A 25,069-nucleotide genomic window follows, 5' to 3' on the forward strand; every position below is an offset into this window, starting at 1 on the left:
AATACTTCCCAGACAGGGTGACTTGGAGTGGGCTTGGCAGTAGTTGCCTGGGTGGCTGGGTGGAACTACCACACACAGGGTTACTTGGTCTCTGGCTAGTCCTGGAGTTCAGGCTAGCCAGCTTGTTTAATTGTGTGGCTGCTTTTACTGCACAGAGCTCTGTGAGTTGCAACAGAGCACACCTGGTCTTTTAATTTAGCTGCAGTGACAGGAACTGTTAGTCTGTATTCACACCAGGTTGGTTTGCAGTTAGTGGCCCAGAGGGCTCCGTGGGGTTTTCCTTTAAGTTGTTTTTTTTTAATAAACCCTGCTGACCATAACAGTATCATAGAGCCAGAGCCCCGCCGCAATAATGACTTCGTCTTCACAATTGGCGAGTCTTGTCAATAGTCTGAACACACGCCTGGGCGCGGTGGAGCAACACTTGCAGCAATCTCCACCAGCTGCCACAATTAATTTTTCTGACCTGTCTCAAGGTTTAGTTCAGGCTATGGCTCAGCTGGTTGGTAATCTGCCGACCCCTGCAGCGTCACCGTGTCCTCTCCTGCCTCCGGAGCGGTATGCGGGTGAGCCGCAGGGATGTAGGGGATTCATACACCAGTGTAAAACTTACATTGAAGCTTGTCCCAGTCTCTTCCCAGATGAGAAATCTAAAGTAGCCTTTGTGGTTTCCTTGCTCACTGGGAGAGCATTGGCCTGGGTCACCCCGTTAAAAGAACGGGATGCAGTGGACTTGGCTACACTAGCCGCGCTGTGTGAAGCAATACGCCTGGTGTTTCATGGTGCAGTGCCCCAGTCCACCTTTGCCTCGCAGCTCTTACGTTTAAAGCAAGGCCAGAGCTCAGTAGCGGACTTTGCTATTGAGTTTCGAACCTTGGCATCTGAGCTGGATTGGCCAGATAAGGTACTGGTGGCAATATTTTGGGAAGGTTTGTCCTCAAATATAAAGGACGAACTAGCAGGCCGAAAGCCTTCTACCTCCCTCTCTGCCCTAATAAATTCAGCTGCTCGTGTGGATACACAGTTGTCTGATAGGAGAGTGGAATGGGGGCTCGAGCATAACCTCATGTCTCTGAGGGGGGGTCATAAAATCTACCACTGCCTCGCCTGTTGTGGAGTCCACTGAACCTATGGACACCTCCCATGTTTCCACTCCTGGTGGCAGCAGGAGTAGGAAAATTAAGGGGGTAATTTGTTTCCATTGCAACAGGCCAGGGCATATTGCTCCTCAATGCTCGACCCCACTGGAAAAGAAAGCTAGCCAAGTGTCCATCGGGGGTGGGTTACTTGGTACACAAGTCCCATAATCGTGTCAGTTTTCCAGTAGCCTTTAAACTGGGTAATGGTTGGGTTAATACTAGAGCAATGATAGACTCTGGGGCCATGGGGAATTTTATGTCAGCCAAATTCGCCCAGCAGAATGGTGTGCCCATGAGAGCTCTGAAGACCCCCATTAAGATTAGTGGTTGATGGGTCTCAGATTCGGCCGCAGATCCGATTTGAGACGCCACCGTTGCTTCTGCGGAGTAAAACACTGCATACAGAGAAGCTCTCTTCACATCTTGGAGGGCCCAACTGATGCAGTATTGCTAGGTCTCCCATGGTTACGCCGACACTCACCAGTCATAGACTGGAGGCAAGGGGAGATTAAGTGGAGTCCTGAGTGCAAGGGAAGGTGTATGGAGGCTATACCATCTGCCATCCCTCCAGTGAGGCCTTCAAAGCAGGAGGTCTTACCGCCTCAGTCTGCAGAGGTCTTTACTATAAATGCATTTAAGACCCTGCCAGTACCTAGGTCTCCTAATCACTCCACTGACCTGTTGCCAAGGGCAACGCCGCCTCAAGGCAGAAGCAGGAGGCATAAATCTGCAAAAAAGTCTTTTGGTCCCCTGCCATTAGGTGTCAGCCAGGGTTTTTGCCCACAAGGGAGAGCCTGGGAAAAACCTAACTCTAAGCAGAGTGTTGGCACAGTTTCTGGGCAGAATAAAGGGACTAGACTTGTATACACCCCTGACTTGCCAAATTTTTTTTTAAATGGTAAGGCTCCACGGCCTGTGCACTCTACCATGAGTCAGGCCAAGGGCAGGAGCAGAGCTACAGCTGACATCAGACATAGGTCAGGGACGGAGTTGTCCCCGAGGGATCGTGTCTGGCTCACTCCTCGCCATTTTCGTCTCCGACCCGGAGACGCATGGCGTCGTTGCGCCGTGGAGGGGGGGGGGTAGTGTTAGGATTATGCAGAGACTGCGGCCATGATATGGGCGTCGCTGTCTGTTCCTCTGCAAATTCCAGGGTTGCAAGGGTTAACCTGCCTTGCAACAGCCGGGCGTGGTCGACTGGTTGATCGACATGTGTATCAACCAATGGACGCTCGGATTGGGCAGCTGGGCTATTTGCTGGTGACCGCCCCTTGCCTATATAAGGGGGCTGGTCTGGACGCCCGGCGCTCTATGATCTCATTCAAAAACCTGAATTGATGTGTGTTGTGTGTGTGCTTGGGTTCCTGCCAGAAATATTATTAGAATTGCCCTAGTTAGCAAAAGACCCCTGAGCTAGCAATGCCACTGGTAGTCAGGCAGCATGCTGCCTTGTATGTTTGTGGTGCAACTCTGTAGGGGCAGCTAGCAATACTTTCCAGACAGGGTGACTGGGAGTGGGCTTGGCAGTAGTTGCCTGGGTGGTTGGGTGGAACTACCACACACAGGGTTACTTGGTCTCTGGCTAGTCCTGGAGTTCAGGCTAGCCAGCTTGTTTAATTGTGTGGCTGCTTTTACTGCACAGAGCTCTGTGAGTTGCAACAGAGCACACCTGGTCTTTTAATTTAGCTGGCAGTGACAGGAACTGTTAGTCTGTATTCACACCAGGTTGGTTGCAGTAATGGCCCAGAGGGCTCCGTAGGGTTTTGTTTATTTTTTTTAATAAACCCTGCTGACCATAACAGGGGGCCATTCAAAATTGACCTCGACTTTTAAATAACAAGCAAGTAAGGGCTTCCTGGGAATCGTGGGCTATTACCGCAGGTTCATCCCAAATTTTGCTACTATTGCAGCCCCATTGACAGACCTAACTAAGGGGACTGATTCTGTCATGGTCAAATGGAGTGAAAAGACTGAGGGGCATTCCAAGAGGTGAAGTCAATCCTCTATAAACAATCAGTTTTGGTCACACCTGATTTTATCAAAGAAACTGTCAAACAAACTGATGCCTCTGATGTAGGGTTAGGTGCAGTGCTGTCCCAAATGGTGGGTGGCAAAGAGCACCCAGCCACCTACTTGTGTCTCACTGGCAGAGCCGACTGCCCAGGCGTCGGAGTTGACCCAGACGGAAGATGACGAGAGAAGGGGAGGATGCAGCTGAAGATGGAGACATCGCTGGAGACAGTTCTCTGGCAGAAGTGGGGACGCCGCCATTGCTGTTTGAGCGCTGGGGCCCACCCCCATTTCTGCGAGAGAACTCATTTGCATACCGGTAAAAACCAGTATTTCTACGGAACGGCTGGTCGGAGGTGACTGAGCAAGGTAGGAGACGAATAGCTTTCTTAAGGCTATTCCGACGTGGTAAATAGAAAAAAATGTTGTTTTAGTGGTAGAATCCCTTTAAAGACTTCAGACAATGTTGCACTGTAGTTGTAGAACACACTATGTGAATAAGCATGGTTAGTGCATTGGTTCAAAAATAATCACTATTAGCAAAAAAAAAAAAAAAAAAAAGTTAACAAAAAAAAAAAAAGATTTTATCAGTAACAAAATGTAAGACCAGGTCCCCACGTGGTGTAAAAAACTGAATGCAGATGTGAACCAGGCCTTAGGCTAAGAGTGTAGACAGCCACAGACCACAGTGCAATAAGATACACTGATAGCAATGGCCGATGGAAGATCTGACAATGTACTAAAAATGACTACTGGTCTTCCCATTGACTCTCCATCAAACCAATTTTATGCATTTGGATACAAAGAAAGGGCAGTCAACTGAAATTTTGATCTAGGTGAAAGAAAGGCGAACTAGAGATCAATTACAATTAACAATACGGATCCACGTTGTGGAAACGCAGCTTGTTTGATGCAGATTTTACTGTGTATTTTTGAAGCCAAGAAGGGCTACAAAAGGAAATGGAAATATATAGAACATTTTTAGACTTTTGTCTTCTGCTCAATCCATCCCTGGCTTTGATTCAAAAAAAGTGCAGCAAAATCTTGAAAAAAAAAGCTGAATTAAAAACTTAACTTTTTTTTACATTGTCCCTTGACCTCACCTGACCATTGTTTCTTCTATATTGTATCTGGACCATCAAATACAAAAAAATAATTGTTTAAGATTTTCCTAGACAATCAGATAATTGGTTTTATATTTCAATTTTGCAATTTGCTTACACAAATTGGACTGAGGGGACAAAAAGCAACAATCCCCCCGGAGACTTGTACCCGGCGCCTCGCCTTCTACTTAGTATATAAACATCTGGACACACTCATGTGTCTTATGGCTGCACAGGACTGCGTTCTTGTCTATTCCCATTGAGTCATTTCTTAAGATCGCATAAATTTGAAAATGAATTTCAGGAAGCAAAAAATATCAGATGTAAGTAATGTTAGTAAATCTCCATATAGTGATAGATATCAAAGTCTGCTCAAGATTGATCTCAGGTTACAAAAAATGTAATAAAAATATGCAAATATATTATTAATGTCTAATGGAAAATTCCATGTTCAAAAAAATGTTTCCTCATCTACAAGTCACTGTTGTTTATGGTCTCGATTTCTTACGGCGACTGTCTTATTTTTCTAAGCAATATTTATAGACTTTGCCTAAAATATTTCACATTTTTAGATGACTTTTCTTTTGTATTATATAATTTTGCAATAAAAGTGAATAATCGCTTCACAGTCCGCTCTGTAACTTACAAAAATCATTCGTAAAATACACTGAAATATAGGAATGTAAAAAAAGTTTCAGGCAAAAAATTGCAATGGTTTATGTTTGTGGATGAACAAAACGTAGAGTGAATGAAAAAGAGAAATCTAAACCCAATGAAATTTGGTGTGACCTTTGCCCTTTTGCCCTCCATCAGTTCTTCTCAGTACTAGCAGTCAGTTTCTGAAGGAACTGTCCAGGGAGGTTGTGCCCGTCGCCATCTTGGAGAACTAAGCCCAGATCTTCTGTAGATGTAGACCTGCTCCAATCCTTCTGTTTCTTCAGGTCACCTCAGACAGATTGGTTCATCACTTCCCAGACTCCTCCACTTTTTTCTTTTCTTCATTCAATAAATAACCCATTCACTCTACTATTTCTAAAAACATTCTTACTTTGAAGCATTTATTTTTCCACATCTGCCTAAAACCTTTGCTCAGTGTTGTATTTCCATCTAGAAAACTAATTTTAACTCTTTAATCATTGGGAGCTTCTGTTTCTGATTTATCGCAACATAATTATTATTTCTTCTATATACAGGAGAAGAATCTGACTGAGGTCACTGAGTTTTTGCTTTTAGGATTTGAAACCAGCCAAAGTATAAGAATTTTCCTCTTCTGTCTTCTCCTGGTGGTTTACTGTGGGACAATATGTGGGAATCTCCTGATCATCACCCTGGTGTCCACCAGTAAGATCCTCCACACCCCAATGTACTTCTTCATCTCACAACTCTCCATCGGCGACATCATGGTCATCACAGATATTGTCCCTAACCTGCTCCACGTCCTACTGAATAATGGGGCGACCATTACTTTTATTGGGTGTATCACTCAGTTATATTTTTTATGCGCCCCAGAAGTATTTGAGTGTTTCCTCCTCGCTGTGATGTCCTATGACAGATATGTGGCCATCTGTAATCCCCTCCGTTACTCCACCATCATGACCAGTGGACATTGTGTGATATTGTCCTTTGCCTGTTGGCTTCTTGGTTTTTCAATTATTTTGATCTACATCATAAAAATTACAAAATTCGTTTTTTGTAAATCAAATACCATTGACCATTTCTTCTGTGACATTATCCCTGTTTTAGATCTCGCCTGTTCTGACACATTTATTATCAACTTGGAAATTTATATATTAAGTATTCCAAATGTCTTCATTCCAACCACCATCATTGTAACGTCTTATACTTCTATAGTTCGGGCAGTCTTAAGGATCCCATCCAGTACTGGTAGAAGGAAAGCCTTCTCCACCTGTAGCTCCCACCTCATTGTGGTCTCCATATTCTACTGGACCATGTTTGGTGTTTATATTGTCCCAACAAAAGGCCAAACACTCACAGTGAGTAAGATAATGTCCTTGCTATATACTGTTTTTACTCCTTTCATAAACCCCATTATATACAGTCTGAGGAATAAAGACATCAGGAAAGGCTTACAGAAAAAACTTCAGAAGTGTGTGATCTGTTAAAGTTACAACAAGAGAATCCTCACGTTTCACTGTATGAGATTTTAATCCTGATAATATATTGTTTGTACATATTTATACTGGGGGGGGGGGCTAACAATATGTTATGAAAAATTATGTATAGAGGTGGGGGCTGAGATTGTTCTATCTGTCCAGAGATGAGCCGTTTGGAACTTGCCAGACTGGTTATGTAGACACTATGCTCTGTGTATTGGGTGATGCTATCTTACAAAGAACGGAGACAAATTGGCTGGGACCAGGGACATTGTTAGGAAAAGATCAAAGACGAAGACCCTTTTTAAGATAAAGGGGGAGGAGAGGGGTAATTAACTGATTGTGCAAGGAGGGAAGTGTGGAGGATGTCAGCTTGTGTAACCTCCATTTTGTATTTGAGACATGTGCTGTTAGCTGCCATTTTGTGAGATCATGTGGCCACCATGCGGTCACCATACCATTTTGAGGTCATGTGTCTTCTACAACTCACACCCCCACTCAGCCCTCAGGGGGGGGGGGGTGACCTCTCTCCAGTTTCTTATCCAATAGATATGCATCAGGGCTATTGTTACAAACTTCTCCACCAATAGATGTTATGCTAATTATACTAGCCAATCCTGTTTTGTCTACGCCATGTGATATATACTGTTGTTTTAGCCACCATTAAACAGAACTCATTTGATACACCACCATCTGTGTCTTAATGAGTTCTCCAGGCCTAAAAGGATGGCTATAGCCAATCCAGGCCTGTTAATTAATTATTTAATTTGAAACTACAACAACATAAGCTCTGGGGGTCTTCAGCCCCTAACAATACTAACAATTATTACACGGATAGTTCTTCACTTGTAAACAGCATCGGACCCTTCCAGGATTTTTGGATCTTTGGTCAAAATAACAAGTTTGGGATTCTAATAGAGGATAGAGCAGGGACTCGTACAGATGTAGCCAATGGATGAACGCAATTGCAGGTTTATTTCAGGAGGCGCAAATAGTAACAATATTGAAAAAATAGTGTTAGTGTTGTTGTCCTTGATACCTCTAAAGTTGTTGATTATGTGGAATTCGTGTTTAGAGTCCTAAGTAAATAGGTGATGATCCTTAAAATTTTATGCATTTGTAGAAAATGTACATAAAAAAATACAAAAATAAGTACTAAAAACTAACTTGGTGTCCAACTGGTACAGTGGGATAGCGGGTCCTTCCATCAAAGGCTTACAACCTATATGCGAAGGGGGATGGTGCCAATGATGAGTCTTCACTGTTAGAGAATTTCCAGACCGGTTTCCCTTTCATTGGGGTGCAAAACAAGGTTGTCCTCTCTCCGTAAAACACCATATTTTTTTCCGTGTGATAAGTGTTTGCAACAACTGCCATCCCAGCCCCAACTCACAGTAGTAACCATAGCAAGTATTGTTCTTCCATATTTGGAGACTAATCTACTATGTTCTACTTCAAGTAAAGTTATCTAACCTGTTCCTGCATATCTTGTGTCTTATTCCTGCACTATCATCATGGCCAAACAACTCCCATCCAGCTCTGGAAAACTAACCATGACTAGGACTTACCCCGAGGGAAACAATACCACCTCCACTGGGTACCATGAAGGTCCCCTCAGCACTGTACCTATTCAGGAGGCGAGCTGGAGTAAATAGCCACCATGACATGTTCTAGTACTACGACCTTCAGGCTTCCTTCAATGGATTGCTGCACACTTTCAATACCTTGATAGAACCATAGCAGCTGATCCCATGAAATATGTTGAATTATACCCTTAATTAAACAAAAAATGTCATCAAGATCCAGGTGAGGGATGACTAAGTGGTGGTAATCAAATTATTTTACTTACATGAAATTGCTGTCTTGTGTGACTATTGGCAATGAAAAATTCCATTTATCCGAGTACTGTGGAAGCGCGATTCCTATTATTCACAATTTCCAAGTGAAGATTAGGATCGGTCCTTGTCTGCACCAAATTTATATGGTTCTTTTAATTTTTTAATAACTTTACAAAAATTGTAAATTTTTAAGAAAAAATAAATTCTTTGAATCACCGTATTCTAACCTGTAACTTTTTTATATGTCAGTGTACAGAGATGTGTAAGGTGTCTTTATTTGCAGGACAATATGTAGTTTTTATTGATACTAGGTTGGGGAATGTCTGATGTTTTAATCAATTTTTATTCCATTTTTTTTTTGAGTGGTTATTTGGAGAAAAATTGCCAAATCAGCATTTCCCCCCCCCCCCCCCCCCCCCTGCTATGGCGTTTACTATGTGGGACAAATGTTTTTACATTTTAATAGTTTGGGCGTTTTCAGACTTAGGAATACCTAATGTGTTAATGACCCCATTAGCCAATACAAACCTGCAAGTCTTTCACTCATATTCCAACTGCAATACACACGGTCACTGCACATGCACAATACAACACTGATATCCAAACTGAGATACACGCATCAGAGGATTAGATACACAGATCAGCACACACTAACACATGTCATAGGATTAGACACACGCATCTACACAGAGTTCCACACCTCGGAGGATTAGATACACGCATGCCACTGCAACCCAGCCATTTTGCTTCACTGATGCATTTCAGCTTTAAAGGGACAGGGCACTGTGGACACTGTTGCACAAAGTCACATTCACACAGCTTTACTCCAGATATCCAGAACAACTTTTTGTGGATTTTCACTGATATCCAAACTGAGATACACATGATCACATGATGCTTATGGACACACACACAAGCGACATACAAAATACACTAGTGCAAAATCGGGCAATGCTCATGAGGCCACAAGACAAACAAAAAATGAAACATACACGTGCGAAGCCGGGTCCTCCTGCTAGTTTCATATATATATATATATATATATATATTATATACAGTCCTATGAAAAAGTTTGGGCACCCCTATTAATCTTAATCATTTTTAGTTCTAAATATTTTGGTGTTTGCAGCAGCCATTTCAGTTTGATATATCTAATAACTGATGGACACAGTAATATTTCAGGATTGAAATGAGGTTTATTGTACTAACAGAAAATGCGCAATATGCATTAAACCAAAATTTGACTGGTGCAAAAATATGGGCACCTCAACAGAAAAGTGACATTAATATTTAGTAGATCCTCCTTTTGCAAAGATAACAGCCTCTAGTCGCTTCCTGTAGCTTTTAATCAGTTCCTGGATCCTGGATGAAGGTATTTTGGACCATTTCTTTCTACAAAACAATTCAAGTTCAGTTAAGTTAGATGGTCGCCGAGCATGGACAGCCCGCTCTCAAATGATCTGAAAACAAAGATTGTTCAACATAGTTGTTCAGGGGAAGGATACAAAACGTTGTCTCAGAGATTGAACCTGTCAGTTTCCACTGTGAGGAACATAGTAAGGAAATGGAAGACCACAGGGACAGTTCTTGTTAAGCCCAGAAGTGGCAGGCCAAGAAAAATATCAGAAAGGCAGAGAAGAAGAATGGTGAGAACAGTCAAGGACAATCCACAGACCACCTCCAAAGACAATGATTAACAGCAACAGGAAGCGACTAGAGGCTGTTATCTTTGCAAAAGGAGGATCTACTAAATATTAATGTCACTTTTCTGTTGAGGTGCCCATACTTTTGCACCGGTCAAATTTTGGTTTAATGCATATTGCACATTTTCTGTTAGTACAATAAACCTCATTTCAATCCTGAAATATTACTGTGTCCATCAGTTATTAGATATATCAAACTGAAATGGCTGTTGCAAATACCAAAATATTTAGAACTAAAAATGATTAAGATTAATAGGGGTGCCCAAACTTTTTCATAGGACTGTATGTGTGTGTGTATATATATATATATATATATATATATATATATATATATATATACACACATTTGTTTCTGTCTGTTCTTTATACGCAACCAAACGACTGGACCAATCTTCATCAAATTTGAGACACAGATACATCAGGTGTCCGGAAAGATTTAAGACCAGACTTCAACTCTCTTAAACATACTGTATCAGCGATACAGTATTCGCAAAGCAATGACCAGCTTTAGCCAATACAAACCTACAAGTGTTTCACTCATATTCCAGCTGTCATACATTCGGTCACTCCACATGCTAGCTGTCACCATTTCCCTGTTGCTGACAGTTTGGCTTAGCAGTGGTTAATTCCTTTGCAGTTGGTGGGCGTGCTCGGTCTGTTGATTGACACTGCTGTCCAACTATGGGCTCCCGGCTTAGGCAGCTGAGCTGGCTGATTGGGACCGCCCTTCCCCTACTTAAGGGATCAGGTTTGTCAGCCCACTGCCCTAGCCTCATTCCAGATCCTCATTCCTGTATTGTGTGAGTGCATGAATTCCAGTGTGTTTACTCCTTAGTTGGGCTTAGTTAGAATATACCTCTGAGATAGAATGACATCGTTAGTTTGGGCTGCTTGCTGCTTTGTTTCAGATAGCGCTGGTAGCACACACTCTTATAGGGTCTCAGTATAGCTCAGGAGTGCTGACTAGTCTTATTTCATTTGTGTCTGCCGTGAACTGCAGAGGATGTCTCTGTGAAACTAACAGAGTTCACCCATATGGTGGAGTCCTTGTTCACACCAGGGTTGCTCTGCGGCTCAGAGCCCAGTTGGGGTCCACAGGTTATTGTTTGTTTAGTTTTTTAAGATAACCTGCTGACCGTAACATGCGCCTCTGCACACAGTGTCACATGTAGGAGGATCAGATACGTGCCTCAGCACACAGAACCACACGCCGGAGGATTAGATACACATACCTCCCAACCATCCTGGATTCTGTGGGACAGGACCCAGAATTTGTCGGGAGGTATGTCCCGATTTCAACTCATCTGCATCCAGAGGATGCAGATGAGCTGAATACACAGGCGAGTGAAGTAGGAGCTGTCATAGCTCAGCTCCTGCTTCACCGCAGCGCTCTGGCTCCTGGAGATGTAGGTGTGATGTGATGACATCACTCACATCCTGCCTACAGCTCCATGAGTGACACTACAGAGAGTACTGTGGGGGTCAAGGGAAGGTGAGTATCACTGTTTTTTATGTTAAACCTGGAGGGCAAATTGAGGCGGAACATAATAAAGGGGAGATATGAAACTGGGGTCAGAGATGGAGGGGGGAATATGAAACAGGGGCAGAGATGAAGAGATGAAACTGGAGGCAGAGATGGAGGGAGAGAGACATGAACCAGGGGGCACAGATGGAGGGCAACATTAAACTGGGGGAAGAGGTGAGGGAGTCATGGAACTGGGGTCAGAAGAAGGGGGGCATAAAACTGAGAAATGGAGGGGGAGAGTAAACTGGGGCAGAAATGGAGGGGAATATGAAACTGGTGGGCAGAGATGGAGGAAGAGATGAAATTGGAGGCAGAGATGGAGGGGGCATGAAAATTGGGGAGATACTAAGGGGGACATTAAAATAGGGACAACTGGAAGGGGACATTAAACTGTGGGAGTAGCTGGAGGGGGACCTATCTGCCTCTAGTTGCTTTCAGTTTAATGTCACCCTCCAGTTACTCCTATGGTTTAATGTCCCTTTCCAGCTGCCTGAGTTTAATGCTCCCCTCAAGTTGCCCCAGTTTAATGTCCCACTTCAGTTGCAATTAATTAATTGTCCCCCTCCAATTATCCCCACTGTTTAATGTCCCCTTCCAGCTGCTCCAGTTTCCTCCAGTTTAAACTGTGGCACCAGAAGAGGGACTTCATACTATGGGGCAGTTGAAAGGGGACATATCATGTATAGGGGACTGCTGGAGGATTATACTGCTTGAGGGCACAAGGAAAAATGAATGAGAATAGGCAAAGTCAATGTAAAAGTGGGAGGAGCTATATTTTCAGTGGCACATTTTGTCCCTCTTTCTGTTTTTCAAAAGTTGGGAGGTATGGATACGCACCTCTGCACACAATACCACATGCTGGAGGATTAGATATGCACCTGTATACACAGTACCACACACCAGAGGATTAGATATGTGCCTCTGCACACAGTACCACCCATTAGAGCTATACTATAGGTTTCCATGGCAACCCAGCCATTTTTCTTCACTGTTGTATGTCAGCTTTAAAGGGGCAGGGCTCTGTGGATGACACTGTTATACAAGATCACGGTCACACAGCTTTACTTCAGGTATCCATAACAAACAATTTCAGGTTTTTCACTGATACGTATGGTCACATGATACTTATGGACACGCACAAATGACAAACAAAATACACCGTGCAGAACTGGGCAATTCTTATGGGGCCGCTACACAATCAAAAAATGAAATATACCCGTACAAATCTGGGTCCTCCTATTTATATGTGATCTAGGTAATGAGGGTGATTTAAACTTTTAGGTTTTTTTATAATTAAACTTTTATTCTAGTCCAGCCTTTCTGAAATGTCGAGGAAAGCCTGGTTCCTCGACCGCTATACATACTGCTAATGGAAAGGGGTCTAGCGATCGCCGGGCCCCTTACTAATAGATGTCAGCCCAGGTGAAGTAATTAAAAAAAACAAACATACTCAGCTGTCCTGGGTTCAGCATCCACTCTGGAGCTCTTCGGGCCAGTGACTAACATCCTGCTCCCCAGGCCTTCATGCTGGTGCCTGTGATTGGGTCCCAGCGGTCACGTTGGGGGCACTAGTGTTATGATGTCATCACACTCCACTTGACCGCTGAGGGCCAGTCCCAGGTCCCAGAAGTGATGTCTGGGGAGAAGAACCTCAGTCGCAAGGCAGAAGAGGAGTGAAGATGTCCTAGAGAGGTGAGGCAAGGTAAGTATAAGTGTTTGCATTTAATACAAGTAGATAAATCTGGTTCGGACATCGGAAAGTAAAAAGGAATTTGAGATGAACATCTGCCTTGGATTCTTCTTTATCTTCTCCCCCGGGTCATGGTGTGGGATATCAGCATTCTGTTGCTACTTTCCACCACTGATTAGTCACAAATGAATGAGTCTAAACAGTGAAAAAACTCAAGCCATGGCATCCGAACCAGCTACAGAATCTGCAGCAAGATCTAGTAGGATGCTTTTTTTCCTGCTCCAATTAGTTTTTATAGGAGGCAGAATGAGGGAGTAACTGCTGCTGATTTAGGTGTCAGATTCCACTGTGTGAACAGGATCTGCTACTGTCAATAGAGGCACTCTACATTCCCCCCCCCCCAGTATTATATGCTCCACAGTGGACTATTCACAGCATTATATTCCCACAGTGGCCTCCACACAACATTATGTGCCCCACAGTGGTCCCCACACAGCACTGTGTGTTCTGCAGTGGCCCCCAGACAGCCTTATGTGCTCTGAAGTGACCCCCACACAGCATTATATGCCCACAGTGGCCCCCACACAGCAATATATGCCCTGCAATGGCCCACATACAATATTATATGCTCCACAGTGACCCCCCACACACAGTATTATCTGCTCAGCAGTGTCCTCCACACAGTATTATGTGCATCACTGTGGCCCACACACAGTATTATGTGCTCTACCATGGTCCCAACACAGTATTATATGCTCCACAGTGGCCTCCACATAGTATTATGTAATCCGCAGTGGCCCCACACAGTATTATATGCTCCAGAGTGGGCCCCACACAGCATTGTGTGTTTTGAAGTGGCCTTCACACAACATTATGTGCTCCAAAATGGGCCAAACACACTATAATTTGCTTGGCAGTGGCCCCCACACAGCATTATGTGCTCCGCTGTGGCCCCCACATGGTGGTATATGCTTCAAACTGGCCTCCACACATTATTATATGCTCTAGAGTGGTCCCCACACAGTATTATGTGCTCTGCATTGGCGCCCACACAATATTATATGCTACACAGTGGCCCCCACAAAGTATTTTGTGCTTCAGATTTGCCATTACACAGCATTATATGCTCTGCAGTGACCCCCACACACTATTATATATTTCACTGTGACCCCCCCCCACAGTATTATCTGCTCAGCAGTGGCCCCCACACAGTACTATATGCTCGTCAGTGGCCCACAAACAGTATTATGTGCTCCACAGTGGCCCAGACACACTATTATATATTCCACAGTGACCCCCACACAGTAATATCTGCTCGGCAGTGGCCCCCACACAGTGTTACATGCTCTGTAGTGGCCCCACACAGTATTATCTTCTCAGCAGTGGCCCACACACAGTACTATATGCTCGTCAGTGGCCCCCACACAGTATTATATGCACCAGAGTGGCTCCCATGCAGTATTATCTGCTCGGCAGTGGCCCTCACACAGTATTATATGCACCAGAGTGGCCCCCATACAGTATAATATACTCCACAGTGGCCCATTCATAAATCGCTTGTTTCGTGTTCCAGTTTGAGCCTTTATTAAGACAGGCATACAATACACCAGACCTAATAAAATTGCCATAATACGTTCATATGACATATACTTAACTTAACACTTCCCAAGAACTCGTCAAGAACAAGCCCAACCCCGTCCCACCACTCTCCAAAACTGTTTACAAATCTGACATATGAGATATGGCACGCTACCAGCTCATTACATAAACTTACATGAAACCCATTACCCAATATTCAAATTAGGGAACCCTTGCCCTCCTTAGACTTCATTTTTCCACTGCATTATTTTGGGTACTAATAATATGCTATACTTCAATCATTTCCTTCCTTTGGTGGAAGAAACTTATTATCGATTTGTATTTTCTTATACACGACAAGTTAATTAGTTTTATGTTTATATTCTTCATTCTTCTTAAAGGGTCCTCAAGAGACAAAGATAAACAGTCCCCCGAAGACGCGTGCCGCCTCGCCTGCTACATAGTATATAAATATCTAGATACAATCACATTCCAGCTCACGTTCGTGTGTCTTACGGCCGCACAACATGACTGTGATGTTATTTGTTCCCCTTCGGTTGTTTCTGCACAAGAAAATTAAAATTTATAAACGTAATGCCAAAATTTGAGAATGGATTTCAAGAAACAAACAATATCAGATGTAAGTGTAAGCCTGCACAATACATAGAGGTGGCTTAAAGGGAGTTTGTCTGTAGGAAATTGGTTTGAAACTGATGACTGTACCTTGTATGGTGGCTGCTATACTGTCCAAAGATACCTGTCTTATTCTGCATTGTGGTTCCATTTTCATGAAAAATTGTGTTTTATTCTTATGCAAATTCCCTGAGGCTTCTCTCCACTCTGGACCATCACCTCTAACTTCTGCCCACCTCCACCCCATTGCTTGATTGACCTCTTCAACCTTTTCACACTTTGGCAGCAGTGATGGCTCTGTTTGGAGAGTGAAGACTTGGCAGTAGAAGAAATGCCCTTAAAAAACATTTTTAGATAATTTGCATAAAATACACAGTCCAGTCCTACTAATGTGACCACCGCCTACTTTTGACGTCAACGTTAAATAACCAATCGCAGAAGGCGCGTGGCTATTCTGGATTTTGACAGGTGCTCACATTAATGTCACTGGACTGTGTAAAACACGGATATACAAGGAAATGGAACTGCAATGAAGCGTAAGAAAGGCATCTTTGGAAAGTGTAGAAGCCATCCTACAAAATACTGCCATTAGTTTGACACTGATTTTCCCGCTGACAGACTCCACCCCTAACTAACAAGTTAGATGAAATGTATTGATTTGCAAATATTGAATATATATATATAATATATATATATATATATATATATATATTTTTTTTTTTTTTTTCAAAAACAAAAATTTTATAATTTTCACGTAAATGATAGTCTGGGTTATTTTAGACTACTGGACAATAAATACACAAAATTGCTTAAAATATGTGACTTTTGTTAACTAGAAGATACACTATACCGTGTTTCTCCAAAAATAAGACAGGGTTTTATATAATTTTTTGCTCAGAGTCTTCCAGTGCCAATGGTGGATCGGCTCTAAAACACAGACCTGTGCCAAACCTATCAAAGGCCTGTCACTGTCAGGTCCCCTTGCCATTGCAGCAGTGTTCTACTGTAGCCAAGTGTAGCAGTTGGCTCCCATGGGTGACCAGAACCAGCCACCATGGAGTGATGCCAGCAGGACTACATGATCTGTGTGTGAGAACCCGGCACTAGAGGTAGTCAACCCTTATTATTATGGAGAACTCTCTCACTACTGAAATCTTGTACAGATGGTTCACTTAAAGTCAATGTCTGATTCTTTTGCGGGTATCTGCTTTTCTTGAAGGGGGGTGCGATTCTTTTTGGGCTGTCTTTACCTGATGAAGGGTCTACTGTATCGGTGACGCTGTTTTCTATTTACATTTTTACAAGTATAGCTGTCTGGACACTTTTTTTTTTTTTTTTAATAAACTGTAGCTAGGACTTATTTTCAGATAATCATGGTAGATCTTGAATTTGTAACCCTGTAGCTATTGTTATAGAAGCATAACTACCATTTGTTCTGAATGCAGGAGAAGAATCTGACTGAGGTCACTGAGTTTTTCCTTTTAGGATTTCAAACCAGTCAACGTTTAAGAATTTTCCTCTTCTGTCTTTTCTTTGTGGTTTACTGTGGGACAATATGTGGGAACCTCCTGATCATCACCCTGGTGTCCACCATCAAGAACCTCCAGACTCCAATGTACTTCTTCATCTCACAACTCTCCATCAGTGACATCTTACTGACCACAAATATTGTCCCCAATCTTCTCCACGTCCTACTGAATAATGGGGCGGCCATTAGTTTTATTGACTGTATCACTCAGTTATATTTCTTATGCGCCCCAGAAGTATTTGAGTGTTTCCTCCTCACGGTGATGTCCTATGACAGATATGTGGCCATCTGTAATCCTCTCCGTTACTCCACCATCATGACCAGTGGACATTGTGTGATATTGTCCATATTCTGTTGGTTACTTGGGTTTTCTGTGATTTTGATTTACATCTTAAAAATTACAAAATTATATTTCTGTGGCTCCAATATCATTGACCATTTATTCTGTGACATTCTCCCCTTTTTAGAACTTTCCTGTTCCGACACCTTTGTTATCCACTTGGAGATTTATTTACTATGTATTCCACTTGTCTTCATTCCAACTACCATCATTGTAGCGTCTTATACGTATATTATTCGGGCAGTCTTAAGGATCCCATCCAGTACTGGTAGACAGAAAGCCTTCTCCACCTGTAGCTCCCACCTCATTGTGGTCTCCATATTCTACTGGTCTCTATTCTTTGTTTATGTTGTCCCAACGAAAGGCTTAACCCTCACCTCCAGTAAGATCCTCTCCCTGCTATATACTGTGGTTACTCCTTTCATTAACCCCATTATATACAGTCTGAGGAATAAAGACATTAGGAAAGCAATAAAGGAATCCTTTGGTAAGAGGGCAACCTGGTAAATTCAAATGTGGCAACCAAGACCTTCATTTCTTCAGAGCTTAGTTAGTGATTTATCAATACTTACTAACCTTCAGATTTGGTTCACATTTGTCAGTTTGACTTATTTTGCATTGATTTTTTCCAAGTCAGAAGTACAGAAGAAAAATAATAGGCACATTTCACCAGATACTTACAAAAGTGTGCCATGTGATGGGACTAAATTGCCTTTTTATTTGTCTTTGATACTATACAGATTTCATTTGAATGATTGGACTATTAAAATTGAGATCGATTGAGTTAGCTGCTGCTGCACAAGCTGGCTCCCGGTAAAAACACCTGAATGGCTCCTTTGATTTCAACGGGAGCCGTCTTTTTGGTCCGGATTTTGAGGTGAATACGGCCTCAAAATCTTGACCAAAGAACCCTGTGTGAACTTACCCTTATTGTTACTATCCCTAATCCAGAGAAAAACCAAGAACTATCAACTGATCTCTATTCTAAACGTAGTTGATAAAATATGCACCAAAATTTGGCTGCCCATCTTGGGAAAATCATTCCTTCCCTTGTAAAAAAAAGATCAAACAAGCTTATTTTTAGGTAGACAGGCTCCAAGTAACACCAGATGTTTTATATCATAGTTTAAGTTTCCAATATATAGTCTATGGGGAAAAAAATGCTCGTCTGAGTGGAAACCAAAATTTGACTAAAGAGAGTCACCAAGTCCACGATAACACCTCAGCAAATGATGACAACACCTCTGGAATGCAACTGGGACAGCAGGGGAAGCATGTCTGGGGGCATCTAACAAGCCCACGTCACAGTATTACCCCACTATCACAGCCTAACAACTAGACACTTTCCAAACTCAATATAACCTCTATGGAGTCTTTTTGTGTTGCTGGCCAATGGTGACGGTTAACCCTTGGCAGCCTGAACCGCACTAACATTTCTACCAGTGAAGTTAACTGGTAGTCTGCATTCAGACATACAGCCGCCCACCTGGGCCTGTGCACCTCACTGCAGTGTCTTGCAGCCTGGCGGTTCTGTAGTTAAAAATGATATTTTATATATATATATATATATATATATATATATATATATATACACAGAACCGTAACACTTCTCTGAAGCAGCTGTCCTCTGCCTCTGGACATGCCTCTGCCTCTAGCCAACTTTTTCCTGCTTAGCTTGCCTCCACATCTACACTGCTTTCCCCTTATCGTTCACTACCTCCTCTTCCAATTCCTCACTCTGCTCCTCCTCCTGCACATGGCCATAACAGCCTGCCCTGATGGCAACTGTGTCTCATCTTCATCATTGAGGACGAGAAATGCTGGTTGCAGGTCCACAACTACAAAATTGGCAGGAGATGACAGATGCTCCAGTGTTTGGGCATCAGGACACACAAATTCATCTGTTAGCTCCTGGGATTCGGGAAGTGGTTGAACAGAGTTGAAGAGTGTAAAAGGACCCGAAAACAGCTCCTGGGTGGGGGCAAGTGTGGGATGACTCTGCTGGGAAGAATGGGCATGTTGGGAGGAAGGAGAGGCCAGACTCTTGGGTAGGAACACGACTGGAGGGAGTGGCTGACTGGCTAGTGGAAAAGCCGCTGGAAGCATTATCCGCTAGCCATTGTAACACCTGTTCCTGGTGCTCGGGCCTCATCAGCGTTGTACCCTGCACCCTGCTTAATGTAGCCATCAAGCCAGGGATTGTGGATGAGCGCAATGCTGGCTGCTCCTCACCAGTAGGCATTGGATCCGCAGTGGCTTGACCACAGCCTTGGCTCCCAGCTGCATTTCCAAGCCCCCGTCCTCGTCCCTTTGCGCTAGCCTTATGCATTTCTAGTATTTAACTGGAGATGGGCAAGATATATTGTGCCCAAATACCTCTGTATTTCTAACATACAGAGCTCAATATATACTGAGCTCAAAACAGGTATATAACAGAAGATGGGCAAGATATACTGTATAGAGCCCAAAATCCTCTGTATGTTATATGTATACAAGTGTACTGTATAGCAAGTATACACCTAGCTTACAACAGGTACAGGACAGGAGATGGGAAAGGTAGATTGGGGGAAAAGGTGGTATGTAGATGGAGCCCTAACAAGGGCTTTTGGGAAAATTAGTTGCAAAAAGATTGTATATACAGATGGTGTGTATATATACAGATGGTGTATACAGATGGTGTATATATACAGATGGTGTATATACAGATGGTGTATATACAATCTTCAAGCAGTGGTATATCTTATTTTAGCTCTTATAAGAGCTGTTGCTGTGATATTCCTGCCTAAATAACTAATTCCTAGCTAACCCAGGCAGAACGCCTTTCCCTCTCTACTTCACAGTGGCATCTGAACCGAAACTGACACCCACTATTCTTATACAGTGGAGGTCACCTGATTTAGCCAGCCAATGACTGTATACTTTTTTTTTTTTTTTTTCCAATGCCTACGTTGTCCTAGTTCCTTTCCCACCTTATTGGTGTAAAAAAAAGCGCCAGGGAAGGTGGGAGGGGAATCAAATTTTTACTGCGTTTACCACATGGTATTCGACCGAGTACGAATATTTTGAATACCTACTCGAATGAATACTACTAGCTCATCTCTAATTATATGGGGCCACTGGTGGACATTATTAGTTGTCAGTAGGCTACAGGCAGACATTATTACTTACCTGGGGACCACTGAGGGACATTATTAAATCTGAGGGGGTAACTTAGGGACATTATTATTTGTCATGGCGCCACTGGGCTCATTATTAGTTCTCAATGGCCAATGGGGAACATTAGTACTTGCTTGGGGACCATTGGGGGACATTGTTAGCTGTCAGGGGCTCAATTGAGGACATTATTACTTACATGGGGGCCACTGGGGACATTATTAGTTATCAGAGGCCACTCAGGGACATTGTTACTGGTCAAGGGCCGAGGTGAGGGCATTATTACTTAAATGGGGGCCACTGGGGAACATTAGTACTTGTCTGGGAGTCACTGGGCAACATTGTTAGATATCAGGGGTTCAATTGCAGACATTATTAGTTGTCATGTGGCCACTGGGGACATTATTACCTGTCTGTGGGCCACTGAGTGGAAATTAATAGATGTCAGGGGACAACTTGGGGACATTATTAGTTGTAAGGAGGCCACTGGAGAACATTATAACTTATCTGGGAGCCACAAGGTGACATTATTAGTTGTCAGGAGGGCACTGGAGGGCACACTTACTTGTCAAGGACAACTAAGGGACATTATTAGATGTCAGGGGGGTTACAATGGGACATTACTACTTGTTTGGGGGCCACTGGGGTACATTGATAGTTTTTAGGTGCCCACTGGGTGCATTATTACTTATCTTGTGGCAACTGGGGGAAATTATTATTTGCTTGGGGGTCATTAGGCAACATTGTTAGATGTCAGGTGGCCACTGGGAGACATTATTACTTGCCATAGGCCACTAGAGGACATTATTACTTCCCTGGGAATCACTAGGCAACATAGTTAGATGTCAGGGGACCATTTGGGGACATTATTAGATAGCAGAAGCCACTTAGGGGACATTATTACTTGTCTGAAGATCACTGAGCAACATTGTTAGATATCAGGGGGCCACTGGAGGAAATTATTTCCTGCTTGTGGGTCACTGGGGGACATGTCAGGAAGCCAGTGGGGGCATTATGACTTCTCTGAGAGTTAAAGAGGGGACATTATTACTTGTCTAGGGTCACTGAGGGGCATTATTATTTGCCTGGGGCCACTGGAGTACTTTATTTCTTGTCTGAAGGCCACTGTGTTCCATGATAAGATGTCAGGGCACCACTGGGGGAAATTATTAGTTGTAAGGAGGCTACTGGGGAATATTACTACTTGACTGGAGCCACTGAGACATTATTTTTGCCTGTGGGTCACTGGGGGACATTATTACTTGTCTGAGGACCACTAGTGGGCATTTTTATTTTTCTAGTGGCCAATGTAGGGTGTTATTACTTGTCTGAGGGGCCACTGGGGAGCATTAATACTTGTTTCGGAACACTCAGGGACATTATTTTTATCTGGGTGCCACTGGGGACATTTATTACTTCCTTGTGGCAACTGGAGGACATTTATACTTGTCTTGGGGCCACTGGATGACATTATTAGATGTCAAAGGACCACTAGGGAATATTATTAGTTGCCACATGGCCACTGTGGGACATTATCCTACTAATATTACAAATGTGAAAGTTTGTGTGTTTGGATGTTTGTGTGTTTGTGTGTTTGCTCCTCAATCACGCAAAAATGGCTAAACGGATTTGAATGAAATTTGACACATAGATTGTAACCTCGATTAAAACATAGGCTATTTTTTTTTATCCCAATAAATGACATGGCTTCATGACTGTTATGAATGTATGTTCATATATTATATTACACTGCTCTTATCTCAACTTCTGATAAAGCCAGGGCTGTCATCACTCTGTGTAGACACACGCTAACCCTCAGTGGTTTGTGTTCATGCATTTGCATATTAACTGATCTGTTCCAGGCAGTGCAGACAAACTGACATGGGCAAACACCTTTAATCCAAATTGGCAGATTGCCAATTTTCAACATGCCTGTAAAAATAAAATCTAATTTGTCACAAACAAGGAGAGCTATGAAGAAAGCCAGGAGTCACAGAGCTCTCCTCAAGCAGAACTGAGGGGAATCATTGACACCAACAACACACTCATTATATGGTGTCCCAGCAAGCTTCTGAGACACCAGAACAACCACGGGCACAGCTCGAGGGATGAGTTGACAGCTGCTGAATTGCTGGAGCAGGTAGATCATCTACACCAACAACACGCTCATTATATGACGTTCCAGTGAAGTGCTGAGATGCCAGAACAATCACAGGCACAGTGCAAGAAACAAGTTCAGCGGCAGGCCAGTTTGAAAGCTGCAAAAATGCCGGAACATGCGGCTCATCAATGCCAACAACACGCTCATTATATAGCGTCCCAGCGAGCTGCTGAGATACCATAACAATCACAGGCACAGCGCGAGGAACAAGTTCAGTGGCAGGACAGCTTGACAGCTGTCGAAACGCCAGGGCAGGTGGATCATCAACACCAACAGCACGCTCATTATATGGCTTCCCAGCAAGCTGCTGAGATGCCAGAACAATCACATGCATGATGTGAGTAACACGTTCAACAGCAGGACAGCTTAATAGCTGCCGAAATGCCGGAGCAGGCAAATCATCGACGGCAGCAATTTGCTGAATATAGGCCAACATCCCGCAGACGAAGTTGGCAGTGGCTAGTTAGCTATAAGGGGGCCAATGGGAGACATTATAAGTTGTCATGGGGTCATTAGGGGACATTATGGAACATTATTAATTGTCAGAGGCCAATAGGGGACATTATTTCCTGCTGGAGGGACATTATTATTTGCCTGGGACAACTGGAGTACATTATTAGTTGTCTGGAGGCCACTGGGTCCCATTATAAGATGTCAGGGCACCACTGAGGGGCATTATTAGTTGTCAGGAGGCTACTGGGGAGCATTATTACTTCACTGGGGCCACTGAGGGACATTATTTTTGCCTGGGGGCCATTGGGTATATTATTACTTGCCATGGGTCACTGGTGGGCATTATTACTTTTCTGGGGCCAATGTAGGGCATTATCAGTTGTCAGGGTCAACTGAGGGACATTATTAGATCAAAAATTTAAAACCATAGTACAGACATGGATCCAGGCACGTACAAAAAACAGATAAGCTTACGCGTTTCGAGACGAGTAGAGTGAACTGACATCGCAGCTCACCCATGAATAACTGGGTTTCCAATGAAAAGTATAGAAAATTTGTAGCAAGAACTTTGAATCTTTTATGTACCCTGGGGTGTGGTGTACCAAGGGTTGAAGCAAACCATCAACCCAATCACAGAGATGTTCTGACAAAGACCCAATACCAGCTATGATGGGGCGAAAAGGAGGATTTACTGAGTTTTTATGAATCTTAGGAACCCCATGAAAAATGGGTGTTATTGGGAACTTATTGATAAGATATGAAAGTTTGGATGCCGGAATTATGCCCAATTCTATTCCCTCAGAGACTAGTTGATCCAATAACTCCATATATTGTATGGTTGGATCAGATTTTAGCTTGGCATACGTAGTGGTGTCATTTAAAACTTCATTGCATCCCAGTTTGTCTTGTTCTTTGTTCATCACTACAACTTTTCCGCCTTTATCGGCTATTTTGATTATTATGTTGCTATTAGATTGCAATTCTTTTAGAGCTTGTTGCTCTTTAATAGTAAGGTTTGAACGAAAGGCAGATTGTTCTATTTTTTTTTCTGCACATCGTTCAAATCCTTTTCAACTTTAGACTGGAAAAGCTGATAGGATGGTACTCGTGATTGCAGGGGATAAAACTCTGGATTCAAACTATGAACATCTGTAGTGTGCATATCCCTAATGAGATTGTGACTCCCCTTGTATGCTAATTTCAACAATTCTGAGGTGGCTGTTTGTTCTTTAACATTTAAACCCACAAATTCATTATCAGTCACAGATTTGTCAGTGACATCATTATTTATACTGTTAGGGACTGGTTGGTCCTCCCGATTATCCTGAAAAAAATGTCCTTTTACTGTAATGGATCTGATAAATCTGTTGACATCCAACAAAGTACCAAACATATTAAAATTGCATGTTGGAACAAAATTTAACCCTTTACTTAGTACTTTGTATTGGTCTCTAGATAATACAACTGAAGATAAATTCAAAACATTATCACAATACTTATCATCAAGATCAATGCGTGGATTAACCTGTTGGGCACCCAAAGTATCCTGTTCCCCTGATAAGTTGTTGGTTAATCCCCTAGACAAAATTTGAATGTCACCGTTTAAATTGTCACCACTTAGAGATTCCTCCGATGAAACCTTTTGCTTTCTTTTGGAGTGCTTTTTTCCACCTCGTTGTTTTTTTTATCTGTGATTAGCAGATCTTGTGGCACTTCTGAATGATGTAGTGGAAAGATCCAAGGAACTGTCCGAAGAAAAATCACTACGTAAGTTCGAAGACACATCTGAGTCTCTAAATGAAGATTCAAACGAGTCCTTCCTGTTAGGATGGTTTGCATATTTTCTGTTGTTTTTTAATATGGGTCTTGGGGGTCCTGTGTAGGGAAACTGGGGTTTCCTTATGTAAATAGTTCCTGTCTTGTAGTCTTGTGTCTCTCTGGCAAATTTTTTCTTTTTAATTGCCATTATGTCCTCCTCTGCCTTATCAATTTTTTTCATAATGGTTGAATAGCTATCTTTGTATTGTTGTGTGTTTTTAATAGGTTCCAATTCTCGGCATGTGGTTTCTATATACACCTTCAATAAATCAAGTTTTTTTTT

At 42.7% G+C, this 25,069-nt stretch overlaps 2 protein-coding genes across 2 annotated transcripts; both read left to right on the forward strand.

Moving 5' to 3' along the window:
- Positions 1-560: 560 nt before the first annotated feature.
- On the forward strand, positions 561-6,375 carry LOC142204338 (olfactory receptor 11L1-like). Its single transcript, XM_075275649.1, has 2 exons — positions 561-566; positions 5,446-6,375. Exons 1-2 carry the CDS (start codon positions 561-563, stop codon positions 6,373-6,375), a joined length of 936 nt encoding a protein of 311 aa, XP_075131750.1.
- A 10,397-nt stretch (positions 6,376-16,772) lies between these two features.
- LOC142204660 (olfactory receptor 11L1-like) lies at positions 16,773-17,708 on the forward strand. Its single transcript, XM_075275968.1, has one exon. The coding sequence runs from the start codon at positions 16,773-16,775 to the stop codon at positions 17,706-17,708; it is 936 nt and encodes a 311-aa protein (XP_075132069.1).
- Positions 17,709-25,069: the final 7,361 nt, after the last annotated feature.

This window comes from Leptodactylus fuscus, chromosome 5 (genome assembly GCF_031893055.1).
Source record: "Leptodactylus fuscus isolate aLepFus1 chromosome 5, aLepFus1.hap2, whole genome shotgun sequence".
In the NCBI taxonomy this organism is placed as follows: Eukaryota; Metazoa; Chordata; class Amphibia; order Anura; family Leptodactylidae; genus Leptodactylus; species Leptodactylus fuscus.